Source organism: Styela clava, chromosome 6 (assembly GCF_964204865.1).
Source record: "Styela clava chromosome 6, kaStyClav1.hap1.2, whole genome shotgun sequence".
Lineage (NCBI taxonomy): Eukaryota > Metazoa > Chordata > Ascidiacea > Stolidobranchia > Styelidae > Styela > Styela clava.
Window position 1 is genome coordinate 12,484,475 of NC_135255.1, and position 25,550 is coordinate 12,510,024.

The 25,550-nt window shown below is 33.7% G+C and overlaps 2 protein-coding genes across 3 annotated transcripts; one reads left to right on the top strand and one right to left on the bottom strand.

Moving 5' to 3' along the window:
• Window positions 1-81: 81 nt before the first annotated feature.
• On the top strand, window positions 82-10,800 carry LOC120331986 (sialin-like). Its single transcript, XM_039399188.2, has 11 exons — window positions 82-307; window positions 788-963; window positions 1,379-1,482; window positions 1,793-1,922; window positions 2,475-2,658; window positions 3,026-3,141; window positions 6,082-6,240; window positions 6,745-6,877; window positions 7,249-7,396; window positions 7,949-8,042; window positions 8,642-10,800. The coding sequence occupies exons 1-11, from the start codon at window positions 211-213 to the stop codon at window positions 8,927-8,929; spliced, it is 1,629 nt and encodes a 542-aa protein (XP_039255122.2). The 5' UTR covers window positions 82-210; the 3' UTR covers window positions 8,930-10,800.
• Window positions 10,801-12,708: 1,908 nt separating this feature from the next.
• On the bottom strand, window positions 12,709-25,498 carry LOC144424322 (tolloid-like protein 1). Of its 2 annotated transcripts, XM_078113505.1 has the most exons (14): window positions 22,010-25,498; window positions 21,151-21,256; window positions 19,819-19,991; window positions 19,504-19,611; window positions 19,124-19,178; window positions 18,974-19,050; window positions 18,584-18,691; window positions 17,211-17,316; window positions 15,867-16,039; window positions 14,590-14,697; window positions 14,176-14,272; window positions 14,036-14,100; window positions 13,159-13,248; window positions 12,709-12,935 (listed from the first exon to the last, which is right to left on the bottom strand). In XM_078113505.1, the coding sequence occupies exons 1-14, from the start codon at window positions 22,098-22,100 to the stop codon at window positions 12,820-12,822; spliced, it is 1,473 nt and encodes a 490-aa protein (XP_077969631.1). In that variant the 5' UTR covers window positions 22,101-25,498; the 3' UTR covers window positions 12,709-12,819. The 2 variants fall into 2 exon arrangements, with proteins under 2 accessions (XP_077969631.1, XP_077969632.1); XM_078113506.1 differs by lacking the exons at window positions 12,709-12,935; window positions 14,036-14,100 and having other exon boundaries at window positions 13,165-13,248.
• Window positions 25,499-25,550: the final 52 nt, after the last annotated feature.

Here is a 25,550-nt window from a genome sequence, read left to right on the forward strand (position 1 = left end):
TTGGATGAATTATGTCGTATAATTAGCGTGTTATAAATTAATTAGTGATGGGACACTCGGTGTCACTATAGAGTCATAAATCGAAACCATCGCTAAGTGTTCGGCCTCCGCTCTATATTCTCGTTTGTTTATTGTTATGATCTTAACTTAAGGTCGTACGGTAGTCGATTATTCTCAGTTTAGCAGTTACTGTGTTTTTATTATAATAACATGAATTCTGAGAAGTATGTAAGATGGAAGTCTGAGGAGAGTATAAACAATTCAAAAGAACCGCTGTATGGAAATGAAATAGAACGTCCTTCGAATGGTAAGTTAAGTGTGGACAAAATCATAATTCTGTATTTTTGTTAACGGCTTGGATGGATTGCATAACTCTGTGTAAGTCAAGATGTCCGTTATAAGGTTCAATTTATAGAACAACCAGACTTTATATTTTACCTCAATTCCTAAGCTTTAATTCCGAAATAGCTTTTTTTTTGCTCTATGATTTAGAGGGGCTCCCGAAGTATGTGAACCAAGATGGCGGACATCGGAATGTAATATGTGTACTAGGTTAGAGTTAGGCTATAATTTTAGGTATAAATACTACGGGAGGCTCTTGGCTAGTCTTCGAACTTATAATACAGTAATAGGACTAAAATAAGGAAAATTGGAAAAAAATGATCGCCTAACCTGTTACCAATGTTACGTTCCGATGTCCGCCATCTTGGTTCGCATACTTCGGGAGCACCGATTTAGATATTGAATGTGTTATTTCACCATTCAACTATCTTCCATTGTTTTTCAGTACCAACATGGACGTCAGCAAGATATGTACTAGCCTATATGGCATTTTTCGGGTTTTTTAATGTCTATGCACTTCGGGTCAATCTTAGTGTTGCAATTGTGTCTATGGCCAACACATCGGATACTCACAATGCTTCGAATGAATGTCCTGTGTCACACACAAATTCTACACCCAAGGTTACTAAATTTATCATGTGGTTTTTTGCATTCAATAGCTGTCTTATTGCTGCGATGATCTCCTATCTTAAAAATACCTTGTTGAGGCTCGGTCTAAAAGCTCTTTTACCTGAATAATGTTTCTGTATTTACCGTAATTGTTCTAATCTGAAATAAAATAATCACTGTAACAGACTTATCTAGTTTAAAAAGGGTGTAAGATTCTCTCATTTCTGATGAAGTTCTGCTTCATTCCAAATCTAATTCGATGTAAGATTCTCTGTTTGATGGAATTTTACAAATTGGCACATTTCATTTATACTTCAAAAATCATAGTTAAATTTAAAGATTTTTTCAAATTTTATTTTAAAGTTGCCTGCCAATAACAACTGTTTTGTTATTGTAATTATCACTAAGTCTATTATCTTGTATTTAGGAAGGTGAATTTAACTGGTCAAGTAATGAGAAAGCCTTGGTACTTGGAGCATTTTTCTATGGATATATATGTACTCAGTTAATTGGAGGCATTCTGGCAAGCAAGTAAGTAAATCAGATTGACATCCAAGTGTTTGGGGATTTCACCCTGGATTAGCACTAAACCTATTTAAATTTTAAACTTCTGGAATGTATATGGATTATTCTATTATTTATTATTACTATCTTTCACTTTTAATATATATATGGGTAAAATTAATAGAATAATATTCAGATTGTCACCAAGTGAACAACTTCATAACTCAATAATATTTGTTACATATTGGGATGTTTTTGTCATTGCTTGGCCCTAAGTGTCATTGTTGAAATATTTTCTTGTGGAGACTCACATTATATTTATAATTTATTCATTTAGGTTTGGAGGAAAATATTTGTTTGGATGCGGAGTATTGTGCACCACTGTATTCACTTTATTAACTCCTGTTGCTGCTAGAACAAGTTTTGCTCTTTTGATTGCAACAAGAGTAGTCGAAGGTTTAGGCGAGGTAGGTGAACTAGTATTTTTAGGTCTGCAAAATTATGTCAAATTTCTTACGATAACAGTGGTTCTTCCGAAATCTGTATAATACAATATATACGAGTATGGCTGTTTTATTATTGAACAGGCGACGAAAATAGTTACGGTAGATCTTCATAAGAGCGCTATCAGTAGAATACTTCATCAGATCAGAAGCTGAAGGTTGCTAATTTGATGCAAGAGTTTAACTCCTGAATTATTATGATTTAATTTATTAGTATTGACCTATTCATACCCGATATATTTTGATGTATTGGCCATGAAATACATAATACGAACTGCTCATTTTATTACCCAACCCATCTTTTGACACTTATTTCTTGATACTAATTTTCTCAAAGCAAGTTTCTTACAAGTCAGTGACTGTGTAATCTGTTATAAATTTGTAACAGAAAAGTCAGTAATGATAATAATAAAACACTTTTTTTCTATAGTTAGATTTTAGATATCATATTATTGATATTGGTCCTTTCTGTTAATTTTGTATCTGTATTTGAATAACAGCACTTATAAAATTCAGGGTGTCACTTTCCCAGCCATGCACGCAATGTGGGGTGTTTGGGTTCCGCCATTGGAACGCAGTAAACTTGTATCGCTGGGTTATGCTGGATGCCATTTTGGAACATTCATTGCTCAACCAATTTCTGGAATATTGTGCAATTCAGATTTTTTAGGTGGATGGCCTTCAGTTTTTTATGTGTTTGGTAAGAATTGAGATATTTTTTTATGTGCTACTGCTTGATGTTCATATATATATGTAAATAAAATAATTATTTTAAAATTGGGAGTTTGCTAACATGTTTGGATTAATGATTAGTGTTAAGTTTCATACTTAAGTAACTTTCTACGTAACCAAAATATGTGTGGTTCTATCACTATATTCGAATTATATTTTTGTATAAAGTTTGTGTTTCATTTTATAATATTCCAATGTCCTGTATAATTTATACATCATATTGAATGCTAATCATGTACATATATTATCAACGAACGGTGTATTGTTTTTGCATATTTTCAAAAATTCGACTAAATAAACAAAACTGAAAAATAAAAATGAAACTTTTTATTTAGGCACACTTGGGCTTATCTGGTGTTTGATGTGGTTCATCGTGGTTCATAATAAACCGAGAGATCATCCCAGAATCAGTGCAGCTGAACTACAGTATATTGAAAGCACAGTACCCCAGGTTTGTTCAAGTTATTTTTGTTTAGGTAATTATGAAGATTTAGTGACTTATACATGAACTATATTATATATATGCATATTATCATTTTTTGCAATGGCAAATGAGCAGAAATGTTCTAAATAGATAATGTATTTTAGGCTTGGCAGTATGGCGCATCATGCTAAGCATGCTAGCTAGTCATTTTGTGGTTGTGAGTAGAGATGTACCGATACCACTTTTGTCGCCGATACCGATCCGATACCAGCTAAAAACGCCGATACCGATACGCCGATACTACAAAAAGGCCGATATTACCGATATTCCGATACCGATACTATGTAATTATTACTTAATTAGGTGTGCTGTGTAGGGCAGACGGGTTAAAACAATGGTCTTTGAGCGTTGTTTATGGTACACATTATTTCAGATCGAAAAAAAAGATATATCACATAATATGAAATTGATGTTTGGTGTTTGCTTCAACTGATTGAGATACATTGTACAGTAACGCTAGTAATCTCGGTGTTCAATTGAAACTCATAAGACGGGATGTCCAATTTGAACTTGATATGAATATCGCGACCTTCGAATATCGTTAGTCGAGTTTAAAAGAATATCGAATACCACCCCCACATTCTAGCGCCGCCGTCCTACGTTCAAATTAAAAGCATTTTACAAATATTTTTTTTCGTGGCTAATCGTAATCGTCGACGCAATAAGTCAAAGCCAAATTGAAAGAATATCAATCAGCACCGACAAAAAGAAGGCCTACCTATCACCGTCGAGGATGTTTTTTTACTTTACTATTTTGTAATATAAAATATTTTACAATTGCTATCATAAATTTTGAATTTCGGAATTTAGTTTATCGATGTCGACGGACTAAATGACACTCGTACTTGACTACAAACAGTCAGCATTTATAGCCGTGCCAAAAGTCCTTGTGCCGTTAATAAGAACCCCAATTCCACTGTATGATTTAAAACTGGGCGCCTAGTTGCTTTTTGTTATGTGCTGTGTTGATATATTTCTTCATAATTACTATGTAATATTAAAAATGTCAATATAAAAAATTGACAGCGAAAATAGCCAAATTAGTTGAACTAGTTTGGCTGATAAATAGCTAAAAACACGTGAATCCTATTCTTTCGCGGGGGTGGGGACATGTATGTCTCATAGCTCACGATCTCTCCAGACAAAAAATAAATTAAAAAGTAGTATTCCAACTTATCTTTTAAAACATTCTGGACCATATCAAAAAGATAAATATATCGGAAATATCGGCCTTAATTCAACCGATACCGATACATGGCCGATACCGAAAAAATGGCCGATATTGCCGATACCCGATACCGATACATCAGTACATCTCTAGTTGTGAGCAGCATTCCTCTCGCACATAATTATCACATAGGATTCAAACCCAAGCAGGGTAAACCCTAATATCTCAGGTATTTCATGGGTTTGCTACTATAACCTGGATGATAGTCTGCATATGTATATATTGCATGTATTGCAAAGCAATATTTATTTAATGCAAATATTTTTGATCAAACATGCATACCTCAATATAAATATAAAACTAAGAGCTCAAATTGATCAATAATTCACGGATCATGCGGTTGTCACACATCAAATAACAAAGATTGTTTACTAGAACACATATCGCAATACTATCAATTTATCAAGCTTTTGTTTTATTGAGTATTCAGTGTGTATTTTATTTTGTTTGACATCATTTTGAAAAGGTGTATCAGGGGTCAGGATGTACAACACTTGACCCTTTTGTTTGAACAATTTTTTGTTTCTTCTAATGTACAAGTATGGATTTGCATCATTCTCTCTGTGTGATATAGAGTGCATTCAAATTTAGATATCAGCAAGTCACAGCTTGCCTTAGAATCAAGTTGTGTCGACATCACAAGTGTCACATTCAATTTTATTATCAATGCTTTTAATACCCTCTGGATTGTCAACAATGTATTGTCAACAATAGCTCCTTTTACAAATGAAATACTGAATGTAATAAATTTTTCATTTTCAGCAAATATTGATGTCTTGTCTCTTAATAATAATAATGAAAAACTCAGTGGTAAAATGTAAGCTGGCGTATAATGTGAGGTTATCGATCTTGAATGCTGTTTTAAAAGTTGCATTTTGTTATGTCAAGTTTTTCTCGTGACTCCTCATATGACTGCATGTTTTTCTAAAATTGAAATTCAGCCTTTTTCTTGATTTTCAATTCAAATTGTTAAAATTTTATACACAACAATATTAGTCATAATATTATGGTAGCTTGCATTTTCCAATATGGGTTTTATTGTAATTCATTAGCATCCTGCTGAGAATATTTCAGGAAATCAGTGCTAGAGCGATTTCCTGAGAGACAGATGATCACAAATTATCTGGCCACCTACTTAATGAAATTTATAGGCTGTCACTTTTTACCATATGAATTATTTCCGATTGTTATGTCTGAACTATTTAAAACGGACGATAGTGTTAAAAAATTGCACATGATTTGGTCACTGTTTGTTTGAGGGTATTCTATCATGTACTACCGAATTATTATTATTTTTGCGAATATTTGGGATAAATTGAATACCATGCATGGACAAACCATGGCTCGCTGGCAGTATACTGCCCGCCAAAGCATTTTGTGCAGCTCTGCTATTTGAGAAAGTCATGAAATTATTCTTTTCATGAAAATTATTTGTAATGAGTTACTCCGCTAAATTGAATAAATTTGTGTTGGTTCATGTTTTTACATAGTCACCTAACATATTTCTTTGAAAAACCTTAATTTGGGATATTTTACATATTAAATTTAACTAAGATATGATATGGTATTTTGAAAAAAAAAGATTTTCTGCGGCCCTTGCAAAACAAACTTTGCCCACCCCTCCAAAAAATCTGCTACCTGCATTGATCATGCTTACAGCTTTTTCTTTTTGTTTCCAGGAACAAACTGAGTTCACAATACCTTGGATGGATATTTTGACAAGTCGACACGTATGGGCAATTTCTTGTGCACATTTCGCAAACAATTGGGGATTTTATACTTTGCTCACATGTCTACCGATGTATTTGAAATATGTACTGCGATTTGATATGACAACGGTACGATGTTTTTTATGGAGCAATTGTATAGTATACCTTATGCTGGCGAGCTTCGAAATATTTAAATAATAAACGACGAAACTTATTTATTTTTCAAATTTTCTACTAGTAAGATAGTAATAATTTGCGTTTATTTCCTTAAGTCTGCTTCGTAAACTTGCTATATTTATGACTAACTAGAATTCTTCCTGTTTGGTTAACTCACTGACCAAAGTCATATCTTCTCGGTGAGATAATTCTTACCAACAAATGAAGGTAAATCCTAGTCATCCCTAGTTCAGTATGACTCGAACAGTCTTATGTATTGCGATTTCATCTATTTTTAAATTGAATAAATGACTAATTGCTTTGTAAGCCTTTCTATTTTCCTTGCACAATGTCCAATATACTTCATATTCATTCACTATGTATTGCGTTAAACAAAGATGTTTAACTTTTTCCGCTGTTTTAATAAAACAGTATCCATCATTTATCCATTATGTCATGCAATTTCTTATTTTTCAGAGTGGCATAATCTCAGCATTGCCATTTTTTGTCATGTGGGTCTCTATCAATTTATCAGGATTTGTTTGTGATTATTTGAGAGAAAAGAGAATATTAAACACCACTCAAGCGAGGAAAGTTTTCAATTCTATCGGTATGATGTCACTCCAAGAAAAGTTTTCAGTCGTCATATATTCATCATTTTACTCTTAGTATCTAGTCGAAAATATTTTTATATGCTAAACTAAGTATTTTTTCTAACAGATTTGGTCATGTGGAATTCACCATCCTTACCTAATCATATTGAATTGAACTGAACTGTTTTAATTACCTTGCCAATCAGCATATTCTGGTGTGTAAAGCAACACTGTAAATCTATATAGGAGCCCTTGGAATTAGAATTACAGTTGTTGCTCATAACTTTGCCTAGGAATGAGGAATTTTAAATGAGTGTGGGCCTTGCCCAAAGAAAATTTATTTGAAAATTTTTTTTGTTAACTTTTTTTTGTATATTTTCTCTTCTAGGTTTAATCGGTCCTGCAATATTCTTAGTAGCTGCTGGATATGTTGGTTGCAATAATACTCTTATCATAGCATTTATATGCATTGCTACTGCATTTAATGGATGTACATTTCCTGGATTTAATTCAAATCATATTGATATAGCTTCAAGGTATGTCATTTTGTTTTTGGACGAGAAATGGACATATGAATCGTTTTGTTAAATCTTTGCTGATGTTGTCGTTATTAGGGTGATTGTTGTTGCGAATATGAAACCGATTTTTTTCACACTTAACAGATCAGTTCATTTCAAAATTTCAGTCAGTTGGTTTTATTTTTTAAATTCCTATGGAATGCATTATTTCACCAAGAATTTTGCTGTTTTGTTTTAATTAAATACGGACACTTTTGTCCCATCTCACTCGACTGCCTCTGTATTATTCGTCCTTTAATATTTGCATATGTAGACCAGTACCTAACTTACAAGTTTCATCTGAAGATGTAGATTTCAGTACTTGGGTGGTGATGAAATTTTAGTACCGGTGTATCATAACTTATATAATGTGTGATTTACACAGCTTCAAAAGTTTATTATGGAGTACTGCTGCTTCATTTAATAATTGATTAGGAGAGTTCAATTACATTAATATTTTATATAGCATGTGATTCACACAGTTTTGCTAATTGCTTATATGTAATATCATGTAATTCATTACTTATTCAGATATTCTGGAATATTAATGGGAATTACGAATACATTTGCAACAATACCTGGATTTGTTTCTCCTATTGTTGTTGAGAAATTAACAGGAGATAATGTAAGTAAAATATAGAAATAATAACAACAATCTATAACCAGGATTATATTCATTCAAAGTATCATGATTTTGAATTGAAATCATGTGTAATCAATATAATATGTTTGCCCTTCTCAAAGTGTAAGTTGGACAATCAACTGATGGAATATACTGATAGGCTATATTTGGTATGTAATAATTAAGAGTTTGATTTAGCCTTGTAAATTTGTCAAGCTACAAGGCTAACAAGGTTGGAATTCACATTTGCATAGCTGATTTCTACTGCTTCAAGCCTGTTTATTGTCCATCGGAATTCACTGGTGTGGTATTTGTCACTATAATTCTATATATTTTCAGTAGCTGTTGCCTTTCATTCCTCACCTGCAACTGCAACTTTGCTCATAGATAGTCTCTTTTACCTCTTTGAGTCTTGAGTGACCGTGCGCAAACTTGCTTTGACAAAATCTCTAAAACATTTTGCATCTTATAGCATAAAATTGGTTGTATAAAATTTGCATGGTTTTCACTTTATTTGTCCAACTACTTAGTTCAATTTATGAGCAGAGGACTGGTTTCAAAATTGTATTGTTCTGTTATGCAATATTCTACTCTTATTACAGGAAACTAGGGAACAATGGCGAATTGTATTTTTCATCGCATGTGGTATTTATATCGTTGGTACAATCCTATTCATCCTTCTTGCATCTGGGGAAGAACAGGAATGGAATAGACCTCAATTTTTATTCTTGGATGACACTCGGCAACCATTGTTGAGAGATGAAGGATTTCATGAGAAAGATATAAATAGATTACCACATTTAAATCATAATGCAAACAGTAATTCAGGAATGTCACGACATAGAGTTAGTTTTTCAAGCTCTGGTGGATATGAAAGCCCAGATGCTTGATTGGAAATTTAACTTTCTATTTTAATGATTTACATTTACTATACATAAATTCATGATATGCAACACAGACATTTTACTGTTTTGTATACTACGCTCAACTGTAAATGATTCACAGCTTGCCAATGATTTATCATGTTTTTTTTTTTATCAGTATAGAATGAATGCCTTATTTGTTTAATTGTAAGGAATTTTAAGTATGTAGTTTGATAGTAATGTTTTTGTCTACTGTTGTCAGACAAGTCAGATTTATGAGTTATGGAACATTCTAAAATAGGAAATAACGTTTTTCCAACTCAAAGATAGGCTTGAGTCTTAGTTTGACTCATTTAAAAACTGGAGTCGCTCCGAGCAGTGTTATTTGGACAATATAAAACGACTGTGGGCCTAATATTAATCAAACTTAAAATCTGTGTCCACCATTCCATATTTAAATGTTTTATATATAAAGTTCTCTGGGAAAAATCATGTGCATAATCCTATTTATATTCTTACCAAACAATTTGATTATTGGATGTGCAACTTGCTATAGCGTTCTATTTTTAATTTTCCGATGAGTAAAAATTATATTTGTTCCATGACTGGAAATTGAATGCTTCCCAACATAATCGTTTCAAATATGGAATTCATAAATTTTACTTTGTTAATCAAAATTTCAGGCTTTTTTATGTGCTTCATGGTGATGTTTTTTGTGAATCATCATTGTTCTTTTGACAATCTATATTGTAATGCTAGCTAGAGCTTGTTCATTCATCTCGAAAAATTTGAAAATTGTAGTTACTGTTTTCACTGTATAAGTTGTCATAATTACTGTATTTAAGTAGACTTCCTTCAGTACATACAAAGTTATTTTCTGTTGAAAGGTTTGGATATTGACAGTTTACTTGAGATAATTTTTAAATAGGAGATGTGAAATATCCACAAGATAGCAGGAAGCAACTATGCATCCCATCCAAATCTCATTTCACAGGCAGATACAGCATTGTGCTGAACTGATGATAATAAGTTTAATGTCATCCAATTTTCGGCTTATCTGAAGTGCCCTTATATTAAAGGATGCAATCACCTTCGATGATATTGATGCTATATTGCCTTATGCTCGGTTCCTCCAACCTCCCAATCTTTTTTTTTTTGGTATTTCGTTGTAGATTAGTTTATAATAACTATACTTTATATAAATGAGAGAGAATCACATATATTTGAGGATAAAATTTGATAAGAACAGTACAAAAATTAGTTCATTAAATAGAATGTAGTCTAATTTTCAAAACATTATTTCGACAAATTTTGATTATTGAAAGAGATGTATAATTGCCTATTTGCCTTTTTAAAATCATAATCATCCTTAAATGTATGTTGAAAATATGATTTTATAGTATTATCATTTATATATCATCACTGTATTGCTACTTCATCGTGATTGTACCACGTGCAATAGCTTAAAAAGTTGAATCAAGTTTAAATGAGTATCAAGAGTGTGAAATGATATATTTACTTTTGTGTCATTCCTGAATTGCATTTGAATTGTTTAATTTGGTTGATGTTCTAAATCCCTTTTCCTCTATTCTTCTCGATTGATGGCTCAAGCATTCATGTGATGTTGCTCTTGAATTTATTCCCACAGGAAATTTTTATGTTGAAAATCTAGTTTCCGGATCAGTAGAAGTTTTGTTAGTTCTTGTAATTTCAATATTCAACTTTCAATTTGATTGTTATAGTGCCAAGTATTGTGCCTTATTTACCGGTATGTGTTTGATTTTTGTTTTAAATTAGAATAAACGCTGCTTTAGAGGAATCACATTTTGCAGTTCCATGATTTTTTTTTTGATTTTTCCACTGATATTGAATTTGAATATATAAACAACTTTCTTGTATGGTTGGTTCTCTTTTCCCCCCGAAGGGCTGAAAATGTCAATAGATTTGCAACTGGCTTGCAAGAATACTTTATAATGAATGAATAGCCGAAGCATGGTAAACCGATACGAAGACGAATGGGATAAAGAGTATTCTTTTGACATTAACTTTGAAGGCCTCAAACTACAGAGTCAGGGTTCAAGTTATTACTTATCGATCTTGATCGGTAAGTATGTTGATAGGTATTTGTATGTCTGTGTGTTAGATGCACGCGATATCTCACGAAAGTGAGATTGGATCTGCTGCAGATTTTGCATGTGCATTCATCATAGCTCGGATCAGAAGCTTATTGATTTTGGATGGATTATGTCGTATAATTAGCGAGTTATTGATTAATTAGTGATGGGACACACGGTGTAACTATGGAGTAAGATCACTGTTTTGGGGGATCCCCTAACCTTCGATCGATAAGTCTTCGGTTTCCGAACGAATTCTAGTTTTATTTGTTATTGGAGCAAAAAGCAAACAAACAAAGCCCTTGAGTTTCTGTATTAAAAATATAAGTGACGGAACTATGAGGAACGGATTGCTCCATCATCAAGTCTACAACACCTTTAAACTTACAGTTGGCTACTTTCACTTGCTTGATACTTAGGTTTCACCTCATTTTCAAAAGCACACAGAATACTCCGAAGAACTGTTGATCAATGCTTTGAGTTTTAGATTTCAGTACATAATATGCGGATGAAACGCATACTCGACAGCTCTTATCAGTTACCAGGACATAGGATTTTCATAATCCGATAAAGTATTATTTTAAATTTTGGACACCCTTGCATTATCGATCGTTTGGATTTTGTGCTCCCGTTCTCAAAGACATACAATATTTGTGCACAAGTTACTTTGTATACTATTCAAGATTCTTGTTGTTAATGTTCAATGTTTTTAGGACGAATTGCTTCTCCTGGTGAACACTAATGTTCCTGTTAAAATGTTATTAGTTTATACCAGGGGTGTGCAACTTTTTTTTTTGGCGGGCCAAATACAAGTAACTGGGTGAAGCCGCGGGCCGCACCTTTATTTAATTTAGGCTTTCTGGTAGTTGCAAGCACAAAAATTGCCTATATTTGCTATTGATCTTACGGCATTATTAGAGGTTCTTGCAGAAATAGTAGATTAAAAACGCATAAACTTCTGAAGAAACTGCTATTTAAATTTTTTGTCACACCGACTTCAAACGAATGCAGAGAGAAACACCTTTTTGTAATATAAATCGTGTATTTTGCAACAGAATTTTGCTAGCTTGTTTTGCTAATATGACTGGTATGGGCTTCGCGACGAAAAAGAATAAATACTCGTTTTGCGGGTACACCATTCGAAATTGTTATTTCTCCGCGGGCCGCACAACTTCTTCTTGCGGGCCGCATTTGGCCCGCGGGCCGCAGTTTGCACACCCCTGGTTTATACCATGGGAGTGTTTTGAAGCATTTCGTGGGCAAATTTTGACGTGTTAACATAATTATGCAAGCTTGCTATAATTCAAATTCATCTGATTTTGGAAATACGTTTCCATGGTGTCCACACTGGACGGTGCTCGGTGTCGTTTTTTCGTTTGTAATGAGTGTTTTTTTTTTCTCTTTTGTTGTTGTAAACTTTTTTTTTAATTTTCAATGTTTAATTTTTATTTTCTCCCGATAACTGTTAGACTTAACCACAAGTGTCGCTGCTTGATAACCAGTATTGGTTTTTCGCGCCCCTTTTCACCCTGTAATACCATTTATACGTTTGTTTTTTATTTTGTTTGAGTTATGAACGTAAGGAATTTTGTTTTGTTTCAATCTTGTGACCTTTCGCCTTTCATTGTTATTACCTAATACCCATATATACCATGTTGGCAACGCACAAGTGCTAGCTATTCACTCGAACTTTTTCAGAGGAACTTCCATACAGGAACAAGTACTACTAATTTACATTTTGGAGAAATGCACGTGATTTCTGATTTTATATGTCAAAACTGCAACTCCATGTGATTTCTGAGTTCATAATGCGATCATGATAATTATCGCTACAGCGACTAGTCCACCCACAGCTATAGCAACGATGGTTTCAGTTTTAATGACGGGCTGTTTTGATTTCGGTCTGACGATTTTTGTGCCTGGAAAATCCAGTAAAGAAGTTTTAATATCCACAGTATATTGCAAAAAGGTTATTGAAAATATATTTTAACCAACCAAACAAAATCCGGATTACCGATGTGGGGACTACACAACACGGTGCTGGTATATTTTAAATTAGATTCAATTTTATAAAACTAACTGAAATGTATATATGTATAATTTTTTTGCTTTTATTTTTTTGTACAAAATATCTCGACTTACTGGGGGTAGATCTTGCAACAAATTTATTATTTGTATTCACGAAACTTGGTCTTGCTGGTCTTTTTGTAGAAGGTGACTGCGGACGAGCGGCTAGAATAGTCATTTTCATTGAGGTGTTAGTATTATTTCAGTAGCCTATTCACGAAAAGTAAATAAATTATAAAAGCATCCATGGAATCATTATAGTTAAATTGAGGCTATAAAAGCCAAATTCCCACCGGCATGCATTTATATATGACTTTAGTTCAATAAAACTATTATCTTCGCGGAAATAGTATGAATAGGGTTACCATATTTTTGTGACTTCAAATCGGGACGCCTCGAAAGACAACGACCCCTTAGCTGTGATTTCATAACTTCAAATTTTCCGATTTTACTACATAGGCCTACATTTAAAGCTGTCTCGGCTGTCTTTATTGACCATATTGATATCGAAATTTCACGCGCATATTCTCTGTCCAAATATCGGGTTCAGTTCGAAAAATAGGAAGGAATTGACGTTAACGATACTGGTACAAATAATTCGAATTTAGACTAATTAGTATATATTGGTTTTACATGCGATACGTCTGCCATCAATGGGAATCAGCGGGAAACGAACGCATTCTCCTTCAGTTAGGAGGCTAGCGCTGCGCTACACAGAAACAACAGTAACGAGAACATGTTTGTGTATTATGCTTGAAAAGCGGGACTTTTGGCTGACTTATCGGGACGGCGGGACAAAACGCTGAAAAGCGGGACTGTCCCGCCTAAAGCGGGACGTATGGTAAGCCTAAGTATGAATATAAAGTTAAAGTTTTATGCCGGAAAGTATTGATAACGACCATTTTACGCGTTTGTTATCTAATTGAAATGACATTCATATTCTTGTCCTCACCAGGCCTGTTTTTGGTATTCAATAACGGACGTCTTGATGGGACGAATCTCCACGGTTTAGCAGTTCTGAACAAACAAATATGAAGCTAAAATATTTCAATGTCTCAACAGAATTTTTTTTTATATTTAATTGTTTCATACCTTGGCGTTGTGGTTGGAGCAGCTGTGGGGCTTATGACATCCAAAGTATCCGGATCGACAGTCATGATTACATCGCCGTCGCTGTTATCTGGTCGGACTGGAAAAGAAGAAAAAATAAATTACATAAAATCGTAAAAATATAAATCTTACAGAAGACCACTACACAGAAACATTAGAAGAAGTTAACTCTCAAACTCGACATGCCCTTGTGTTCAACGATATTCAACTAGAATCTAAAATTAAATCAACTCATTTCATCACCGATCATAAAACATAATGCAGCGTCTTTCAAGGAGTGAAAAAGTGCGAGTGAATAGCTAGCACTTGTGCGTTGCCAACATGGTATATATGGGTATTAGGTAATAACAATGAAAGGCGAAATTCACAAGATTGAAACAAAACAAAATTCCTTACGTTCGTAACTGGATGATTCCAAAGTTTCCCTGAAAGCAAGTTTGAATCCTTGATAGTTATCTGTATTTACCGGAAATATTGTGTGCAATTCCACATAAATTAAATTTCCTGAGAATATTCGAATAATGTTTACAACAATGCGTAATAGTTAATGGCATTCATATACATTGTTAGCTACAAAAGAATGATTCCAAAACACCTGACTTCGGAAGGATGAGTAGATTATCGTAACAGAGATGGTTTTAGCGCATTCATTGAGTTCATTGTCACTACATTTCTAATCAGGAATACCTTTCAATATTCTAGGGGAAGGTTGGGACACTTTTTTTCTTTTGCATATTTTGAGCCGTTCGTTCTGCATATTCATTTAAGTTTGCGGGACTAATGCATAGAGGGGTAAATGTAGTTTTTATTCAGCGACTATAAAATTTCTATGCTACACACATCTTACTACCAAAATGCTTTGAAAAACGTCTGTCAAGTGTCCCACTGTACCCCACTTGTGGGGAACATTCGGACAGACCATGAGGCACAATGGGTCAGTCTGTCAAAATTCAACGAAGTATGCCCTTAAAAATAAGCAATTAATCAGTATAATCGTCTAAAGAACAGGGAGACTTCAAATTTGAAGATTTAATATTTTTAAAATCAATGTTCAATGGAAATAGTTGAGATATTTTGACAACAAATTTCTCAAACAAATTTGATTATTTCCTTCCTCGAATCTATATCTGGAAATATTATTGATTCTCGAATATATTCCATATTGGGCCATGGGTCGAAAGAAACCATAATATTACACAAAATATAACGCATCTCTAGGTCTCTAAGCACTTATTGTATCAAACACTATCGAATTGTGACCTGTAGGGCATGTTCCACTGAACCCTGGTCCATTGATCCCCATAGGAAACAAATATTTTCAGACCATCCCACGGCAAAATTCGGAATGCCAACGTTATGAATATTTTACATGGGACTGACGCTAAAGAATATCAGACGATGGATTGTCTCGCGGGAAATGAAAAAACTGGAACGGTGAAATTTTATCTTCTACCTCCCAAAACCAATTTCACCCCATAGCTTGCGCCGTTCTACCCGTCCGTTGTCCGTTCACGGGGACGTTGTAACTGTAACTCACCGAAGGGCGGCTTGAAACATCGAACCGCGGAAAGGATTGCGGATATAGTATCAGTGTGAGAGCTGATTTTCCACTGTGCCCCATGTCCCAACGTGCCCCACCTCCCCCTACTTCTATAATTCAATGACTTTGTTACCTGTAGAGACAATGGTTGGAAGTCCCAACTCTCCACAATATGGTCCCATTGAGAATAATGAAAAGGGTGATTTGACAATGACGTAGTGATATTCGCAATTTCCGTCAAATGGCGGTAACAGGTAGAATTTTTGAAATTCAAGTCTGATTCTTTTGCCGGGCTTTGAATAGATTCTGGCAGACAAAAAATTCATTGAGAATTTTACGATCTAATACACATCAAGCACAATTGATTGTAGTAAAATGTTTTTAATTTGCTTTTGAGTGTTTTTTGTTTATTGTTTCATTGAGCTTTTTTTCAAAACAAACGACGTAATAGTTTGCTTGTAAAACTTAAAATTATTACTAAACTGAACAATTTGCAAGAAAATTGGCAGTTCTTGAACTTTTCAAGGTAGTCGACTCCTAGATAACATAAAAACTTTACTACAAAGTTTGTTTATCGGGTGCAAAATTATTTGGAAAGTAATCTAACACTGTTCCAGTTTACTGCAAATAAATATAGGCAGTAAATAATTGTTTCAGATCACAAGATATTCATCATCCGACATTTACCGTAGTTTCTTACACCGAAAACATTCTGTCGAATGTTCGCAAGTCGAGACGGAGAAAATACCATAAATGTTGTAATGATGTAGTAAATACCCATAAAACAGCGATAATGAATTGATAAACAACTCTTAGTAAGTTGTAAACAAGTTAAGTGCATTCCCCGAAAGCTATATTGAATCATAATAAGTGATCGCTGCCTTATAAGTATTGTAGTAACACTCGTATGAACGGCACAGTATTTACTACATCCGAATCGCTCATTACAAAGAACAGGGATAAACGCCATATTTTCGACCAGGTGTTTTTATCTGACAGATTGCTTTATTATTCCAACGGTCTAATATGTAGGTGAACATGAAGTACATCATATTTGTCAGAAACTTCCGCTGTGACTTAACAAAATCAGGACGTCAATGCGATAACAGTAAAAACAAATTTTGTCATCAGTCCTGAACTTTGATCGATTACTGTTGTTTTGATATATATATACATATTATTGTTTTGAAAAAATTCTCGGACTGATTACTCTTTAGTATCTTGCATCGATTATTGGAGTGCATATTATTATTGTCTTACTGAACTGGGTAACGGCTGCGGTTGAAAACTAATTACGTGTTGATTAATATCGGGCGATTTTATAGTAGTTATACAAAGCTTTTGGCTTTCAAACTATGAGGCAGCTGTTATAATGTATATATAGGTAATAGTTCATTTTGCTAACCGCAAGACTTTATAGTCATGGCCAATTCAATTTACGGTGCCTAATTAATAAAGTCAAAGACAAAATACTTACGCCCAAACACAGTTTGCATCTCCCGGAAAAGCATTTGGAAATCCTGGCGTTGTTGCATATTTTGTTCTTGCTTCTGCTTTTGTAACAATGTTTCCACAACCACTTGCTGAAATAAAGAAAAAGATAAGTTCAATGTTAAAATATTGATGACTATGTTGAGTTTGATTGCATTTTCAACCACATACGCTGGGCTGCTAAAGGTTAGGTGAAGTGTGTTACATCGAGAATCGCTTTCACTTGACTTTTGTATTGACTTGAACATTGCGTCCTTTTAACTTGTGTAGTAATTTATTTGTTATTGTTGACGTCGTAATTTCCTTTGATTGACAGTGTGCTTCCACACACTTTGTTACGAAATAATTGTGAGAGTTTTCGTGGCAATTGCTTGCCCAGACATGTCTCGCTTAGACAGGGATAGTTTCGGTAGTTTGTTTTAGATAGCGCTTTACTTTTGCAGAGAATGGCGCTCGTTTCGTTGTAATTTGTAAATAAGTTAAAATTGTTTAGCGACCTTGACTTTCTGTTTTGACAGGAGGACGATTAAATAATGTAGATTATGGCTGCCCCACATAGGCCTAGTTTAAGGATATTTTATCAGCATTAGGTTGCCTTTGTGATTGTTTTTACAGTTTTAGTTTATTTTATTGATTTGTTCGGATTTCATTGACGAATGATTTCATGTTCAACTTATGATAATTTAATCCTGGAATAGAAGGCAAATTCGGTATGTTATACTTTGTAATTCTTTCTGATTTGAAGGCTGCAAGTTATTTAATAGTAATTTGGTTTGAATTGTTAATTAACTATGTTTGATGATTGTGTTCATAAATTTGAGTAGGCTTTCTAAAGGCCGAATTGTGTATGATTATTTATTTATTGCAAGTATTTTGTATTGATTTGCTTTTACGTTTGTATTGAGATAACCGTGTCAACTGTATACTTCGAGTCGTGAGATTTTCTGGATTGAGAATACAAACTTGGGGCTTGAAAGACCGCGTTATTGGACTGTTGAGAAATATCTAGCGTGCAGTCGGTGTCGTCCAGGTCACAAAGGCTGTTACAAAGTGGACAACAGTGTACGATGAAAAATGTATGACGGGCTGTTTTGATTTCGGTCTGACGATTTTTGTGCCTGGAAAATCCAGTAAAGAAGTTTTAATATGCACAGTATATTGCAAAAAGGTTATTGGAAATATATTTTAACCAACCAAACAAAATCCCGATTACCAATGTGGGGAAACACTGTGCTGCTATATATATCTCAAATTAGATTCAATTTTACAAAAATAAATGAAATGTATATATGTATAATGTATATCAATGCAGTGTCAAGAATCAGATTTTATTTTTTTGTACAAAATATCTCGACTTACTGGGGGTAGATCTTGCAACAAATTTATTATTTGTATTCACGAAACTTGGTCTTGCTGGTCTTCTTGTATGAGGTGACCGCGGAGGTGGGCGCGAACGAGCGGCTAGAACTAGAATAGTAATTTTCATTGGGGTGTTAGTGTTATTTCAGTAGCCTATTCACAAAAAGTAAATAAATTTTAAAAGCATCCATGGAATGAATCATTATAGATAAATTGAGGCTATAAAAGCCAAATTCCCACCGGCATGCATTTATATATGACTTTAGTTCAATAAAACTGTTATCTTCGCGGAAATAGTATGAATATAAGTTTTATGCCGGGAAGTATTGATAACGACCATTTTCCGCGTTTGCTATCTAATTGAAATGACATTCATATTCTTGTTCTCACCAGGCCTGTTTTTGGTATTCAATAACGGACGTCTTGATGGGACGAATCTCCACGGTTTAGCCGTTGACTTAACAGTTCTGAACGAACGAATATGAAGCTAATATATTTCAATGTCTAAACAGATTTTTTTTATATTTAATTGTTTTATACCTTGGCCTTGTGGGTGGAGCAGCTGTGGGGCTTATGAGATCCATATCTGGTCGGACTGGAAAATAAGAAAAAATAAATTGAACAAAATCGTAAAAATAAAAATCTTACAGAAGACCACTACATAGAAACACTAGAAGGAGTAAACTCTCAAACTCGACATGCCCTTATGTTCATCGAAATTCAACTATAATCTAAAATTAAATCAACTCATGTCATCATCGATCATAAAACATAATGCAGCGTCTTTCAAGGAGTGAAAAAGTTCGAGTGAATAGCTAGCACTTGTGCGTTGCCAACATGGTATATATGGGTATTAACTATTAGGTAATAACAATGAAAGGCTAAAGGTCACAAGATTGAAACAAAACAAAATTCCTTACGTTGGTAACTGGATGTTTCCAAAGTTTCCCTGAAAGCAAGTTTGAATCCTTGATAGTTATCTGTTGTTACCGGAACTATTGTGTGCAATTCCACATGAATTAAATTTTCTGAGAATTTTCGAATAATGTTTACAACAATGCGTAAATACATTGTTAGCTACAAAAGAATTAATTCCAAAACACCTGACTTCGGAATAATGAGTAGATTCTCGTCACAGAGATGGTTTTAGCGCATTCATTGAGTTCATTGTCACTACATTTCTAATCAGGAATACCTTTCAATATTCTACTTCTATTATTCAATGACTTTGTTACCTGCAGAGACAATGACTGGAAGTCTATACTCTCCACAATATGGTCCCATTGAGAATAATGTAAAAGGTGATTTGACAATGACGTAGTGATATTCACAATTTCCGTCAACTGGCTGTAACAGGTGGAATTTTTGAAAATCAAGCTCGATTCTTTTGCCGGGCTTTGAATGGATTCTGGAAGACAAAAAATTCATTGAGTATTTTACGATCTAATACACATCTAGCACAAATGATTGTAGTAATATTTTTTAATTTCCTTCTGAGTGTATTGTTTCATTGAGCTTTTTTTCAAAACAAACGACGTAATAGTTTGCTTGTAAAACTTAAAATTATTACTAAACTGAACAATTTGCAAGAAAATTGGCAATGTTTGAACTTTTCAAGGTAGTCGCCTCCTAGATAACTTTAAAACTTCACCAAAAAGTTTGTTTATCGGGTGCAAAGTTATTTGGAAAGTAATTTAACACTGTTCCAGTCTACTGCAAATAAATATAAGCAGTAAATAATTGTTTCAGATCACAAGATATTCATCATCCGACATTTACGGTAGCTTCTTACATCGAAAACATTCTGTCGAATGTTCGCAAGTCGAGGCGGAGAGAATACTATAAATGTTGTAATGATGTAGTAAATACCCATAAAACAGCGATAATGAATTGATAAACAACTCTTAGTAAGTTGTAAACAAGTTAAGTGCATTCCCCGAAAGCTATATTGAATCATAATAAGTAATCGCTGCCTTTTAAGTATTGTAGTAACACTCGTATGAACGACACAGTATTTACTACATCCGAATCGCTCATTACAAAGAACAGGGATAAACGCCATATTTTCGACCAAGCGTTTTTAGCTAACAGATTGCTTTATTATTCCAACGGTCTAATATGTAGGTGAACATGAAGTACATCATATTTGTCAGAAACTTCCGCTGTGACTTAACAAAATCAGGACGTCAATGCGATAACAGTAAAAACAAATTTTGTCATCAGTCCTGAACTTTGATCGATTACTGTTGTTTTGATATACATATCATTGTTTTGAAAAAATTCTCGGACGGATTACTCTTTAGTATCTTGTATCGAGTATTGGAGTGCATATTATTATTGTCTTACTGAACTGGGTAAGCGACTGCGGTGAAAAACAAATTACGTGTTGATTAATATCGGGCGATTTTATGGTAGTTATACACAACTTTTGGCTTTCAAACTATGAGGCAGCTGGTATAATGTATATGTCAATAGGACGCGTTCATTTTGCTAATCGCAAGACTTTATAGTCATGGCCCATTCAATTTACGGTGCCTAATTAATAAAGTCGAAGACAAAATACTTACGCCCAAACACAGTTTGCATCTCCCGGAAAAGCATTTGGAAATCCTGGTGTTGTTGCATATTTTGTTCTTGCTTCTGCTTTTATAACAATGTTTCCACAACCACTTGCTGAAATAAAGGAAAAGATAAGTTCAATGTTGTAATATTGATGACTATGTTGAGTATGATTGCATCTTCAACCACATACGCTAGGCGGCTAAAGGTAAGGTGAAGTGGACAACAGTGTACGATGAAAAATGTGTTGCCAATTCAATATTGCTAAATGTCACTGATATAGCTAAGCTAGTCTGATATTTTGAAATCACCTACGTATCTTTATTATCTCTATTTCCAAAGAAGCATTATCTGCAAACAATATTGACGTAATTTAAGGTTATTGCATAACTAGCATGAGAATTCAATACGCTTATGGTTTGTTTACAATACACAAGTAATCCCGCAAAGAGATTACAAGTATAGCAGCCTGGACTCTACTTAAAAATCTAAAAGAGCACGTGTTTCGACTCAACGTTATTTTACCGTCAGAGTTTTGCGTTACCCAAATCAGCCACGATATATATAAATTACCCATTTTTATAATGTGAAATTGATTCGACAAATATCAAATGCACGTATCGTCTCGTGTTAAGGATTACACCAAGTTTTAAATCTCATATTCCATACATTATCCAATATCAAGTCGTAAATACTTTCGATATTTTTTAACAGGCACATTTCCAGATCGTTTAACAATTGGCATAGAAATACTTTTATCAATTGAAACAAAAATGTCAACTCTAAAGATTTAAATTCGTTTTTATTTGAAATTTTATTTTATTTATTTTACCAAATCAAAACTAAGCAAATTATGAAACAGCTTACCCTTATTTCCAGCACTTGTCGACTCGGTAAATTCAAGTAGCATCAAATTTACTATTGCAACCAATTTTATCAGCTTATAAATATTTTCCATTTTGATTTTAAACAGTCAGACCAGTCTAGGCAGTTTATCGAATCTTGTGTATTGTAAATGATAATCATAACAGCGTCAGTGAATAAAAAGGCAGCATTATACCTCCAGGCTATATATATATATATGTAATTTTTGCTTATGGTTTAGCAAGTTAACACGCACAAAGACGTGATTCGCTGCCTTCCTGATTTTAACAAGTTTATTCACTAGTAGCAAATGTGTTGACAAATTTTAACAGAGCTGTAGATACTTTAACCCAAGGTCTAGCGATTTCTGGGAGTCGATTGTATGAAATGCATGTGCGAAAACGCGGATACGCATTCATATGATTCACCGAAAAACGTTTATAACGCAAAATTCTATTCTGACAAGATTCTGAGGTGAATTTTATTATCAATTTTTACCACTGGAGTGCTAGTAGGCCTATAGTTTTTTGAATTAATTCGCGAGTTGGCGGGTCACCAAAAAACATTCACACGGGTCAGTGGTGCGCCATGCTGAGTTGCTGACCCATGCTCTTCTACAGTGAACCGATGTGGTCCGGAAAAAAATTTGATGATAAAGTCGGAAAATTAAATTGTAAACCATATCGGTATATGTTAGGGCATAATGTTAGGGCCATTATATTTGTTCCATGACTGGAAATTGAATGCTTCCCAACATAATCGTTTCAAATACGGAATTCATAAATTTTACTTTGTTAATCAAAATTTCAGGTTTTTTATGTGCTTCATGGTGATGTTTTTTGTGAGTCAGCATTGTTCTTTTGACAATCTATGTTGTAATGCTAGCTAAAGCCCGTTCATTCATCTCGAAAAATTTGAAAATTGTAGTTACTGTCTTCACTGTATAAGTTGTCATAATTACTGTATTTAAGTAGACCTCCTTCAGTACATACACAAAGTTATTTTCTGTTGAAAGGTTTGGATATTGACAGTTTACTTGAAATAATTTTTAAATAGGAGTAGATGTGAAATATCTACAGGATATGCAGGAAGCAACTACAATCCTAAAAATCTCATTTTACAGGCAGATACAGTATTGTGCTGAACTGATGATAATAAGTTTAATGTCATCCAATTTTCGGCTTATCTGAAGTGCCCTTATATTAAAGGATGCAATCACCTTCGATGATATTGATGCTATATTGCCTTATGCTCGGTTCCTCCAACCTCCCAATCTTTTTTTTTTTGTTATAAATGAGAGAGAATCACATATATTTGAGGAAACAGTACAAAAATTAGTTCATTAAATATAATGTAGTCTAATTTTCAAAACATTATTGCGACAAATTTTGATTATTGAAAGAGATGTATAATTGCCTATTTGCCTTTTTAAAATTATAATCGTTCTTAAATGTATTTTAAAAATATGATTTTATATCATATATTTTATCATTTTTATATACTCACTGTAGTGCTACTTCATCGTGATTGTACCATGTGCAATAGCTTAAAAAGTTGAATCAAGTTTAAATGAGTTTCGAGAGTGTGAAATGATATATTTACTTTCGTGTCATTCCTGAATTGCATTTGAATTGTTTAATTTGGTTGATGTTTGAAATCATCTTCTGCTCTTCTTTTCGATTGATGGTTTAAGCATTCATGTGATGTTGCTCTTAATTTTATTCCCACAGAAAAATTTTATGTTGAAAATCCAGTTACTAGATCATTAGAAGTTTTTGTTTTTTTAATTTCAATATTCAACTTTCAATTTGATTGTTATAGTGCCAAGTATTGTGCCTAATTTACCGGTATGTGTTTGATTTTTGTTTTAAATTAGAATAAACGCTGCTTTAGAGGAATAACATTTTGCAGTTCCATGATTTTTTTTTGTTGATTTTTCCACTGATATTGAATTTGAATATATAAACAACTTTCTTGTATGGTTCTCTTTCCCCCTGGAGGGCTGAAAATGTCAATACATTTGTAACTGGCTTGCAAGAATACTTTATAATGGATGAATAGCCGAAGCATGGTAAATCGATATCAAGACAATTGGGATAAAGAATATTCTTTTGACATTAACTTTGAAGGCCTCAAACTACAGAGTCAGGGTCCGAGTTATTTAATTTGTTACTGAAGCAAAAACAACGCCCTTGAGTTTCTGTATTAAAAATATAAGGGACAGAAGCTACGAAGAATGGATTGCTCCATCAAGTCTACAACGTATTTAAACTTACAGTTGGCTACTTTCACTTGCTTGATACTTAGGTTTCACCTCATTTTCAAAAGCACACGTAATACTCCGAAGATCTGTTGATCAATACTTTGAGTTTTAGATTTTAGTACATATTATGCGGATGAAACGCATACTCGACAGCTCTTATCAGTTACCAGGACATAGGATTTTCATAATCCGATAAAGTTTTTATTATTTTAAATTTTGGACACCCTTGCGTTATCGATCGTTTGGATTTTGTGCTCCCGTTCTCAAAGACATACAATATTTGTGCACAAGTTACTTTGTATACTATTCAAGATTCTTGTTGTTAATGTTCAATGTTTTTAGGACGAATTGCTTCTCCTGGTGAACACTAATGTTCTCGTTAAAATATTATTAGTTGATACCATGGGAGTGTTTTGAAGCAGTTCGGTGAGCAAATTTGACGTGTTAACAAAATTATGCAAGCCTGCTTAAAATTCAAATTCATCTGATTTTGTAAGTACGCTTCCATGGTGACCACGCTGGATGGTGCCCGGAGTCGTTTTTTGTTTGTAATGAGTGTTTTTTCATCTCTTTTTGTTGTTGTAAACCTTTTTTTTAATTTTCAATGTTTGATTTTTATTTTCTCCTGATAACTGACTAACTGTTAGACTTAACCACAGGTGTCGCTGCTTGATAACCAGTATTGGTATTTCGCGCCCCCTTCCACCCAGTAATACCATTTTTACGTTTGTTTTTTATTTTGTTTGTGCAAAGTGTATTCACATGATGGTGAAAAAATAAAATACTGATTGCGCCAACACATGTTAATTATGCAAGGTATTTATGCCCTGAATTATGTACATTAAGTAAAACTACTTCGGTCAGAAGGTGTTGACTGCTTTCTTGATTCATCTCAATTGCTGCAAGGTTGGGGTAAGCACTAACACAGCAGCGGGAGTTTGCTGAACTAAATTGTTAATTTCAAAACGAGATTAACAAACGAGTTTTTAGCTATGCGTTCGGAATGTAGCAATTATATATGCTTGTTATTACTCTCTCGTTGTATTTTATTTATTTAATAGAGCTGTTCAAGATAGGTATGACATTATTTTTGGTGTAACATTTGTGTTTCATCTAGGAACAAAGCAAATATTTGATAGCCTTCTGTAACATAGCTAAATATCGATGTGTATCCCGGTATGATATTACATATTTTCGCTATGTATTTCGAAAACTGAAAAGCTCACTTTAACTTGTATCTTTGAAAACTTATGATGGATTAAACATATATTGGATAGATTC